Raw genomic sequence first — 12,138 nt, 5'->3', positions numbered from 1 at the left:
CATATGTCTGAGTTAGGCGACACTATGGACATAACGTGTGAGGAGGAGGATGATGAAGTACCTGCTGTTGGTGCAGTTTATGAGGTGTCTGAGGCAAGCGAAGATGGGGAGGATGATTATGATGATTATGATCCTAAGAGACAATATGAGAAAGGGGACAGTTCAGAGGGAAAGTCAGAGAGGAGGAGGAGGAGACGAGTTGCTGAAAGAAGCAGGGGGAGCTCGTCTTCAGAAACAGCTGGTGGCAGTGTCCGGCACCATGTATCGCCACCCATGGACAGCCAGCCAACATACCCTTCAACGTCAGCTGCTGATGCCACCATAGTGCCATCACCCCAAGGGGTTCAGCGATTTGGACATTTTTTTGTGTGTCTGCCTTAGATCAGAGCAATGCCATCTGTTCTTTCTGCTGCCAAAAATTGAGCCGTGGAAAGGCCAACAGCCACGTAGGGACAACTGCCTTATGAAGGCACATGGAGAAAAGGCACAAACTGCAATGGGAAGAGCACCAGAGGAAAAGCAGCACACAAAAGAAAAACCACCCTCCTTCTCCTCTTCCTCCTTCAGGTGCATCATCTTCAGTCGCTTTCTCCCTTGCACCTTCACAATCACAGCCACCCTCCTCCACTCCGCCTCTCACCTTGAGCGTTTCCTGCTCCTCTGCACACAGCAGCAGCCAGGTGTCCGTGAGGGAAATCTTTGAGTGAAAGAAGCCAATGTCTGCCAGTCACCCACTTGCCCGGCGTCTGACAGCTGGCTTGGTGGAACTGTTAGCTCGCCAGCTGTTACCATACCAGTTGGCGGACTCTGAGGCCTTCCGTAAATTTCTGGCCATTGGAACACCGCAGTGGAAGATACCAGGCCACAATTATTTCTCAAAAAAGGCGATACCCAAACTATACCATGATGTTGAAAGGCAAGTGGTGTAATCTTTGGCAGACAGCGTTGGGTCAAGGGTCCATCTGACCACAGATGCCTGGTCTGCCAAGCACGGTCAGGGCAGGTACATTACTTACATAGCCCATTGGGCCAACCTGGTGACCGCTGGCAAGCAGGGAGTACGTGGCTGTGCAGTGGACCTACTTGTGACACCTCCACGGCTTTCAGGCAGGCCTGCTGCCACCTCCTCTCCTCCTGCTACATCCTCTTCGCTGTCGTCATCCTCCTCCTCCTCGGCTGAGTAGCAGTTCAACTGTACTGGTGCTGCGATCTCCTCTCCAGCTACACAGCCCCAGCTCCCCAGGTCCTATGCTGCATGCCAGGTACGACGGTGTCACGCCATCTTAGACATGTCTTGTCTCAAAGCGGAAAGTCACACTGGAGCAGCTTTCCTGGCTGCTCTGAACAAACAGGTGGATTAGTGGCTGACCCCGCACCAACTGGAAATCGTGGTGTGCGACAACGGCAGCAATCTCATTTCAGCTTTGAATTTGGGAAAGTTGGCACATGTACCCTGCATAGCACATGTGCTGAATCTAATAATTCAGAGATTTGTGTCTAAGTACCCAGGCTTACAGGACGTCCTGAAGCAGTCCAGGAAGGTGTGTGGGCATTTCAGGCGGTCTTACACAGCCATGGCACACTTTGCCAATATTCAGCGGAGAAACAAATTGCCGGTGAGACGCTTGATTTGCGATAGCCCGACTTGCTGGAATTCAACGCTCCTGATGTTCAACCGCCTGCTACAACAGGAGAAAGCCATCAAACAGTATCTCTATAACTACAGCCAAAGGACACGCTCTGGGGAGATGGGGATGTTCTTGCCGAAGTACTGGACACTCATGTGAAATGCCTGAAGGCTCATGCGGCCGTTTGAGGAGGTGGCAAACCTGGTGAGTCGCAGTGAAGGCGCCATCAGCGACTTGATCCCATATGCTTTCTTCCTGGAGCGTGCCGTGCGTAGAGTGGTGGATCAAGCTGTGGAGGAGTGTGAAAAAGAACAGGAACAGGAGGAAGAGTTGTGGGATCAATTCTCAGCAGAACCAGATGATTCCTCAACACCTGTGGCAGCACAGAGTTGGGAGGAGGAGGAGGAAGAGTCGTGTGGGGAAGAGGAGTCAGATGATGAGGAAGGTGTTTTTTGGAGAAGGAGGAGGAAGCGGCGGCAGAAGAACAACCGCAGCAGGTGTCGCAGGGGGCTTGTGCTGCTCAACTTTCCCGTGGTATTGTTCGTGGCTGGGGGGAGGAGAACTTAGCTGACGTCACTGAGGAAGAGGAGATGGATAGTACGTCTGCATCCAATTTTGTGCAGATGGCATCTTTCATGTTGTCCAGCCTGTTGAGGGACCTCCGTATAAAAAAAACTCAAGGGGAATGAGCTGTACTGGGTGGCCACGCTACTAGACCCTCTGTATAGGCACAAAGTGGCGGAGATGTTTCCAAATCACCAGAAGGCAGAAAGGATGCAGCACCTGCAGAACAAGCTGGCAACTATGCTTTACAGTGCGTTTAAGGGTGATGTCACAGCACAACGGAATAAAGGTACCACTGCCAGTAATATTTCTCCCATGTCCACGCAGGCAAGGACAGGACGCTCCAGCGATCTCATGGTGATGTCGGACATGCGGACATTCTTTAGTCCAACGCCTCGCCTTAGCCATTCCTGATCCACCCTCCACCAACGCCTCGACCGGCAGGTAGCCGACTACCTGGCCTTAAGTGTGGATGTAGACACTGTGAGCAGCGATGAACCCTTGGACTACTGGGTGCACAGGCTTAACCTGTGGCCAGAGCTGTCACAATTTGCCATCCAACTTCTGTCTTGCCCTGCCTCAAGAGTCCTTTCAGAAAGGACCTTCAGCGCAGCTGGAGGCATTGTCATTGAGAAGAGAAGTCGCCCAAGTCAAAAAAAGTGCCCAGTACCTCACCTTTATCACAATGAATGAGGCATGGATCCCTGAGGGCTACTGCCCACCCGAAGACTAAGTCAGTCCCCACACACAGCATCTCTGCCTGCACGCCGTGTGACTTCCTGCCCCAAGACTAAGTCACTCCCCACACAGCATCTCTGCCTGCAGGCCACTTGACTGCCTTCTCCGCCACCACCAACAGGGTCCAGGACTCCAGGCGGATTCCTGAATTTTTAACAGCTGCAACAACAAAACAAAAGGCATGTACATGTGTCAATTCCCCTTCGTGATCGTTACCTCACCGCGGTGAAGGGGCTTGTGTATCACAATGAAGCAATGACTGCTGGCTATGTGTGTCTGGGGGGGGGGGGGCACACCCAAGATAATAAGGTCATTGCTTCATTGTGGACAGACCAAATTCGATCAGCTGGACAGTCACTGTTGTTCTGTCATTGAGCTACCTCAGCCCGGCGACCATATGGGCTTGAAAACCGCCATAGCCTGCACTCTCGCCATGGTGCGCACCAGTCCAGCACGGCCGTCACTACACAAACAGCTGTTTGCGGTGTGTTACACAGTGAGTTTGGTCTGTTAGTGTGAAGCAGTACTCTAATTACACTCTATTAGGTCATAATTTGTGCACTAATTATGACTGAAGCTAACACCCCCCCTTGGTCTATAGTGATGCAGGGTGTGTAATATAGTCCAGTTTCTGGAGCTCTGCCCACTGGTGCAGCTTAATCACTAATTCCCCCTCCCTCTCTTTGCCTGCAGTGTATGCTGGGTGTGTAATATAGTCCAGTTTCTGGAGCTCTGCTCACCATTGCAGTTAAACCATTCAGGTATGAGGTTTGTTTGAAAGCGCTGCCATGTCTCCCACTGTGCAAAATTGAATGTAAGTATACTAGTGGCTAGCTGCCTTCACTGTTTTAAATTCTCTCCCAAATTTTTAGATTAGAATTTAGCACATAATTTTGCATCTGTTTTGCATTAGAGGCATGTATTCAGCCGTAGGGGGCTCTGCATTGCCGCTGATGGCTTACAATTCAGGTGCATCCTTGAGCGCTTATCATTTGTCTGTTTTACCATGTGGTAAATGTCAGAATGTAAATCAGGGAGAGGAAAGATTTTACAATGGGAAAACACTGACTAAATCATTCACACATAATTATTGTAAAAATGAAGCACTTTTTTATTACATTATTTTCACTGGAGTTCCTCTTTAAAGCCTCCTGCATGTAGCCTGCTGACCACCACTGCCTTAAAGAGACTCCGTAACAAAAATTGCATCCTGTTTTTTATCATCCTACAAGTTCCAAAAGCTATTCTAATGTGTTCTGGCTTACTGCAGCACGTTCTACTATCACCATCTCTGTAATAAATCAACTTATCTCTCTCTTGTCAGACTTGTCAGCCTGTGTCTGGAAGGCTGCCAAGTTCTTCAGTGTTGTGGTTCTGTGATGCATCTCCCCCCTCCAGGCCCCTCTCTGCACACTGCCTGTGTATTATTTAGATCAGGGCAGCTTCTCTCTTCTCTCTTATCTTTTACAAGCTGGATAAATCCTCCTCTGAACTGGCTGGGCTTTCACATACTGAGGAATTACATACAGGCAGAGCTGTCTGCACTCTGCAGGAAGAAACAGCCTGACACTTCAGTGGAAGATAGCTGCAGGGGGAAAGAAACACACAAATTATCTCTTGAGATTCAAAAGGAAGAGTGTATACAGCCTGCTTGTGTATGAATGTATTTTCTATGTGTTGACATACTGTACAGCAACCTACTTCCTGTTTTGGTGGCCATTTTGTTTGTTTATAAACAAACTTTTTAAAACTGTTTTTAACCACTTTTAATGCGGCGAGGAGTGGCGAAATTGTGACAGAGGGTAATAGGAGATGTTCCCTAACGCACTGGTATGTTTACTTTTGTGCGATTTTAACAATACAGATTCTCTTTAAGAGAGAGAGGAGGCTTCCTGTGTGGGCATGGTGGAATGTGATAAGCCTCTATTCTACACAGTGAATGTTTGCAGTTTTATCCTGCTACACTTAACTATACATGGCAAGGCTAATTATTGTCATTGTATTCTGAATAAAAATAAAAACAAATTTAAACAAACGAATGCAATAACCTCTGATGTAGATCTTTTGGAAACATTAGAAAGTACAGAGAAAAGAAGTCTGATAATGTGCTTATAAAAATAGAAGTGAATAAAATAGAGCAAAAAACAAAACAGAGCTGAACGTTTTCTATGAAGCCGAGTTCCTCCTGACTATGAGAGGACACGACGATATGGTCAGTTTTAAAATAAGTCAGCCGCAATTTTCCTTTTTGTAATTGTGTGTCTGTGGCTACATAAATAGCTCTGTCAATCAGCAAGCATCTGCTCCAGCCATTGCTGAAAAAGACGAGAGCGACAGGGAAATGCTAGACCTCTATGGTTTTACTGTATAAGGAAATGTTTGATAGCTGTCTCAGTCTTCCACAGCAATTATTGAAAGCACAAAAAGCTGGTTGGAAAGTTAACAGGGCACATTCTCGGGAAATAAGAACTCAAAGATGGTCTCCTCACTAACAATTCAACGCAAATTATTGCCCGTCTTTTTCATCCAGCAAGATCCTTTAGAAAGCCACTACTATGCATGTGAAATCTTCATACACAAAGTAATGTAAACATCCTGCACTCCTCACAGTGCACTGATCATATTACATGCTATTTCAGCCAGAATTCTTTCTATTCTGACTACGTTCTTCTTCTCTGGCCATTCTTGTCCTTTTGAAGAAACAGATCCGAGGAAGACGTCAAATTCAACCGAGATGAGATATTTTCATTGCTCACCAAGCAGCGTTTCAGCATCATTAATCACAATTACACAAACACGGTTATTATCGTCATGTTCTGTATTCAAATAATGTTGATGGTTAGTACACAAGACATTTCTAAAAAAGAACAAATTAGTAATTCTCACCTTCCCTAGGTTTTCTTGCTCTTGGATGTTCTTTGAATATTGATCCCTAAAAATGACAGAAAAAAGACTGAAATGAAAAACTGCAGATCTACTTCATACCCAAAAACATAAGTGTAACAATAAATAATATAGACAATTATCCCTAAAAAATAAATAAATTGGTAGCAAGAAACCAACTGGGAGAATGTACAGCCCTTACAGGTTAGCAAACTAGAGGAAAGGGGCAGGAAACAAAAAGTAAGCAGTGAGCAAACTATATTTCAGTTAGTAGTGAGTTCCTCTGTTTAAAATTGCATGCATGCACACAACTGTTGTCACCCAGGGATCAGGATTAAATTCCTTTAGGTGATTGTTCAGGGGCCGAGCGCTGTACAAACGCTATGAAGGTAGAAGAGAAATGATGTGTGATGCATGACAGAGTGGCCTCGCGTACAAGATAAGTGGCCGCCGGGAGACTTGGGCGCAAGATACAGGCGGTATTTTATTTTATTATTTATTGTATTTATAAAGCGCCAACATATTACGCAGCACTGGACATTAATTTAGGTTACAGACAATATTTAGGGGTGATATACAGCAATATGACAATACAGGAATACAAGAAAACCAGATCACACAGCACAGTATGAGTACAAGGTAATGCTTAGTCAGTCACTGGATGGAGCATGGAGATTAGGCAAGTTAGGTTCACTCAGATGCATAGCATGGGTTCACAGTAATGGAGGTGCATGATCAGGTAGGACACAAAAGGAGGAAGACCCTGCCCAAAGGCTTACAATCTAGAGGGAGAGGTAAGGACACGAACGGTAGGGGACCAGAGTTCAGCTGTGGGTTTAGAGCACTTGTGAGGGGTAGTAGGCCAGAGTGAAAATGTGAGTTTTGAGGGCTTTCTTGAAGATGTTGAAGGAGGGGGCTGTCCTAATGGGTGGAGGTGGGGAGTTCCATAGTGTTGGAGCAGCTCTTGAGAAGTCCTGGAGACGTGCATGGGACTGGGTGATGCGGGGGGCGGTTAGGCGAAGTTCATTGGAAGAGCGGAGTGAGCAGCTAGGTGTGTACCTCTGAGTAAGATCGGAAATGTAGGTTGGACAGGTTTTGTGGACAGATTTGTAGGTCAGACACAGTATCTCGAATCTGATTCTGGACTGGATAGGAAGCCAGTGGAGGGATTCTAGGAGGGGATCTGCCGTGGTGGAGCGATGGGAGCAGTGGATAATTCTGGCTGCCGCATTCATGATGGACTGCAGTGGGGCTGTACGGGTCATAGGGAGACCAGACAGCAGGGCATTGCAGTAGTCAAGGCGGGAAATTATGAGTGCATGGATGAGGAGTTTGGTGGTGGCAGAGGTCAGGAAAGGGCGAATCTTACAGATGTTACGAAGGTGGAAGTTGCAGGACTTTGTGAGGTTTTGGATGTGGGAAGTGAAGGAGAGTGCGGAGTCCAAGGTGACACCCAGACAGTGGGCTTGAGAGGTAGGGCGAATGGTAGTGTGGTTAACAGTGAAATGCACATCTGGGAGGTTCGTGGATGGCCGAGGTGGGAAGATCATAAATTCCGTTTTGTCTAGATTTAGTTTCAGGAACCTAGCGGACATCCAGGAGGAGATGGCTGATAGGCAGGAAGAGACCTTGTCCATGGTAGTGGTGGATATGTCAGCGGTGTGGAGGTAGATCTGGGTGTCATCTGCATACAGATGATAGTTAAAACCCATGGAGGAGATAACCTTGCCAATGGAGGATGTGTATAGGGTGAACAGTAGGGGGCCAAGGACTGAACCTTGGGGGACTCCCACAGAGAGGTGGTTGGGGGTGGACGAGGACTCATTGAAGGCGGTATATGGCTGATACTGCTGCTGCACAAGTCCTGGCCATGTTAAATACTATTCCCCCTCTAGGTCCACGTGGATAGTGAGGAATGATGTACAGTGTTTTAAATGTAACCTCAGCTCCGTCTGGAGTTAAGCGGCAGCTGGGAGTGACGTAATTTGGCTCTCCCTGCGCCAAACTTCCCAGTACCGTAATGACATGCCCCCCCCCCTCCCCCTTAGGCCTCTTCCATACATCTCAGGGATGCACACTTGATACCGGCTGCAGCTTATGTGACATGAGGCTTATTTTTGTTGCTGTATAGCTGTACCACCGTCATACCCTGTGGTTACAAAAGTTGCAATTTGGCTGCATTAAATTGCAGTTGAAAGGTGCTCATTGGCCAGCAAATTGGAGGATGAGCCAGAGCTTAGTCAGTGGTGGAGGGAAAAGTCCAAAGGTTATATTCCGAACTGAGACTGTAGTTAGGATAGTATTTGGAAATTACTAAAGGAATGTATTGATGGGAAGATGATAGATAACTGTAAGCTAGAGATTTCAAGTGGATCCTCTCAGTAACTGGCAGTGGCAGCTAGTGAAGGGATGGCATTTGAAGAGTGTGAAAAAAGTGGATAAGTTGCACAGCAGAGAATATGGACTGGAGTGTTTCAAATATGTTAGTTGGTAGGTAACACAGAAGAATATGTAAAAAGTCAAAGGATATGATCCAGAATCTTAGTAGCATCATTATCATCACCCTTTATTTGTAACCCCAACATACTGACCTGAGCTGTACATTAAACGATCAAAGGCTGTATATAGAAATACACATATGTGTCACACTCAACTACTAGGAATGTGCTATGGGCAGATAGAATATAGATTCAAAATGAAAAGAGAGAAAATGTCTCCCCATATGAACAGCACCACTCCAGGGTATATTCAAAAATATAACAAGTTTATTGGTATCAAAAACACACAACAGCTGTATGGACACACAATTAAAAACATCCACACTCCTTTGGGGTCATAGGTATAATAATTAACCACTTCACCACTGAACGGGTTTACCCCCTGACCACCAGAGCAATTTTCACCTTTCAGCGCTCCTTCCATTCATTCGTCTATAACTTTATCATTACTTATCACAATTAAACAATCTATTTCTTGTTTTTTCCACCACTAATTAGGCTTTCTTTAGGTGGGACATTATGCCAAGAATTATTTTATTCTAAATGTGTTTTAATGGGAAAATAGGAAAAATGTGTGAAAAAAAATAATTATTTTTCAGTTTTCGGCCATTATAGTTTTTAATTAATGCATGCTACTGTAATTAAAACCCATGAAATGTATTTAGCAAAGAAATGAACAGCGCTACTTAAAAACAGATGAATGCTTACCTGCAAAAAAGTGCAGACCCCACTCATGGGATACAAATACACAATGAGCACAACCTGTCTACCACTTGGAGGATGTTAGTTTCCACTAACAGCTTGCATGCAATTTGTTAGGTACTCGTCCCTCCCACTGTCGAAGAAGTCTTTCCTCCATGGGAGGGGACCTAACACTAACTAAATCCTACCTATGCATATGCGTAGCCTGGGCGCGCTACCAGTAAAATTAAGAATTGCGCAGAAAAAGTGGGATCAGCGCATCACCAGGCCGCCTCTGAATGGCCCCAGCTCAGAGATGCGCTGAGCCCCCCCAGAGACTACAAACGCACCTTGAACCCAAACAGAGGCTCTGCATATACACCAAAGAAAAACTAACAAGTGGGAGCAGCTGACCAGAATTAAATCAAACATAGCAAAGAAATGAACAGCGCTACTTAAAAACAGATGAATGCTTACCTGCAAAAAAGTGCAGACCCCACTCATGGGATACAAATACACAATGAGCACACATACAACCTGTCTACCACTTGGAGGATGTTAGTTTCCACTAACAGCTTGCATGCAATTTGTTAGGTACTCGTCCCTCCCACTGTCGAAGAAGTCTTTCCTCCATGGGAGGAAAGACTTCTGCAAAAAAGTGCAGACCCCACTCATGGGATACAAATACACGAGTACCTAACAAATTGCATGCAAGCTGTTAGTGGAAACTAACATCCTCCAAGTGGTAGACAGGTTGTATGTGTGCTCATTGTGTATTTGTATCCCATGAGTGGGGTCTGCACTTTTTTGCAGGTAAGCATTCATCTGTTTTTAAGTAGCGCTGTTCATTTCTTTGCTATGTTTGATTTAATTCTGGTCAGCTGCTCCCACTTGTTAGTTTTTCTTTGGTATATATGCAGTGCCTCTGTTTGGGTTCAAGGTGCGTTTGTAGTCTCTGGGGGGGCTAAGCGCATCTCTGAGCTGGGGCCATTCAGAGGCGGCCTGGTGATGCGCTGATCCCACTTTTTCTGCGCAATTCTTAATTTTACTGGTAGCGCGCCCAGGCTACGCATATGCATAGGTAGGATTTAGTTAGTGTTAGGTCCCCTCCCATGGAGGAAAGACTTCTTCGACAGTGGGAGGGACGAGTACCTAACAAATTGCATGCAAGCTGTTAGTGGAAACTAACATCCTCCAAGTGGTAGACAGGTTGTATGTGTGCTCATTGTGTATTTGTATCCCATGAGTGGGGTCTGCACTTTTTTGCAGGTAAGCATTCATCTGTTTTTAAGTAGCGCTGTTCATTTCTTTGCTATGTTTGATTTAATTTTGGTCAGCTGCTCCCACTTGTTAGTTTTTCTTTGGTGTATATGCAGAGCCTCTGTTTGGGTTCAAGGTGCGTTTGTAGTCTCTGGGGGGGCTCAGCGCATCTCTGAGCTGGGGCCATTCAGAGGCGGCCTGGTGATGCGCTGATCCCACTTTTTCTGCATGAAATGTATTTGCCCTTTTGTCCCGGTTATAAAACCGTTTAAATTATGTCCCTATCACAATGTTTGGCGCCAACATTTTATTTGGAAATAAAGGTGCATTTTTTTCAGTTTTGCGTCCATCCCTAATTAGAAGCCCATAGTTTATAAAGTAACAGTGTTGTACCATCCTGACATAAATATTTAAAAAGTTCAGTCCCTAAGGTAAGTAGGGTATGTATTTTTTTTTATTGTACATTTTTTTATTTTTTTTTAATTACAAAAAAAAATGGGAGTGTGGGAGGTAATGAGTTAATTTTTTGTGTAAAAGTAATTTATTTGTATGTGAAAAATGTGTAGGGTGTAGTTTTACTATTTGGCCACAAGATGGCCACAGTAACTTTTTGTTTTAATGCGACCTCCAAGCGTCCTTCCGGAAGCTTGGAGGAAGTACTTGGAGGCTGGGTAAGTGTTTACTTTTCACAATGATCACGTTGCTTATCGGAGAGCAGCGGATCATTGTGGGGCTTAGATCAACAAACGGGAATGGATTTTCCCGGTTATTGATCTCCGGGCGAGCGGGCGGCCGGCGTGTTTACGAGCGGGAGCGCGGACAGCGGCGGGAACGCGGAAAGTACGGATTTCTCCGTCCCTGGGGGTTAAAGGATGGAAAAAGGGACGGAGAAATTCGTACGGGCGGGGGGAAAGTGGTTAAATATATATTATCAGTATCACCCGGCAGGACCTTAGTAGACACACACTTGTTATCAAGCTGATACAGTGTGTGTTGAACCCGGGTTCAGTATAAAGTGCTAGGCAAAAAACTCAGTGTAATAAGTGTCAGATAGCTCCTATTTAAGTGATTTCTTGATTGAAACAGGTGTGGCAGTAATCAGGCCTGGGGGTGACTACAGAAATTGAACTCAGGTGTGATAAACCACAGTTATTTTTTTAACAAGGGGGGGCAATCACTTTTTCACACAGGGCCATGTAGATTTGGAGTTTTTTTTCTCACTAAATAATAAAAACCATCATTTAAAACTGCATTTTGTGTTCAATTATGTTATCTTTGACTAATAGTTAACAGTTTTTGATGAGCAGTAACATTTGCTCAAGTGTGACAAACATGCGACTTGTAAGCGTCCGGAAGGACGCTTACAGGAAGCAGTACGAGGCTGGGAGAGTCACAATGATCGCGCTGTTTCTAATAGAAGCAGCAGATCATTGCGGGGGCTTAGATCAACGAACTGAAATGGATTTTCCCGTTCATTGATCTCCGGGCAAGCGGGCGGCGGCGCCCACGAGCGGCGGGAGCGCGGACAGCGGCGGTAGCACGGAAGGTACGGATTTCTCCGTCCCTGGTTTTTTAGGGGGGAAAATAGGGACGGAGAAATTCGTACCGCGCGCGCGCGGGGGGGGTTAAGTGGTTAAACTCAGTGTAATAAGGTGCAAACACAACAAAAAAAAACACATCAGTACCAGGATTTCCAAGTAGAGTGTGAGCGTCTCAAGGTTTAAGGGCGGACAAGACCACCAGTTCCGCAGGACGTAACCCTGCTTCATCAAGGACGAGACCCCTTTACACTCTACTTGGGAATCCTGGTTTGTCCTACCTGGGTGAAGTATATATATGTCCTTCTGTACCCCACCAGCCACTACCAGCATCATTTATATAGATGT

At 45.7% G+C, this 12,138-nt stretch overlaps 1 protein-coding gene across 4 annotated transcripts in view; it reads right to left on the bottom strand.

Moving 5' to 3' along the window:
* The window catches only part of IFT81 (intraflagellar transport 81), a 191,389-nt gene that overhangs the window by 12,511 nt on the left and 166,740 nt on the right, over positions 1-12,138 (bottom strand). For 3 of the 4 annotated variants that reach the window (XM_068245244.1, XM_068245251.1, XM_068245265.1), the window contains exon 18: positions 5,817-5,862. In XM_068245244.1, the coding sequence (XP_068101345.1) occupies positions 5,817-5,862 (46 nt within the window). Of the gene's footprint in view, positions 1-3,282; positions 4,516-5,816; positions 5,863-12,138 lie in introns of those variants that run through there. The other variant, XM_068245255.1, reaches the window with a different exon arrangement.

This window comes from Hyperolius riggenbachi, chromosome 1 (genome assembly GCF_040937935.1).
Source record: "Hyperolius riggenbachi isolate aHypRig1 chromosome 1, aHypRig1.pri, whole genome shotgun sequence".
Lineage (NCBI taxonomy): Eukaryota > Metazoa > Chordata > Amphibia > Anura > Hyperoliidae > Hyperolius > Hyperolius riggenbachi.
This window is presented reverse-complemented; position numbering and strand designations above follow the sequence as displayed.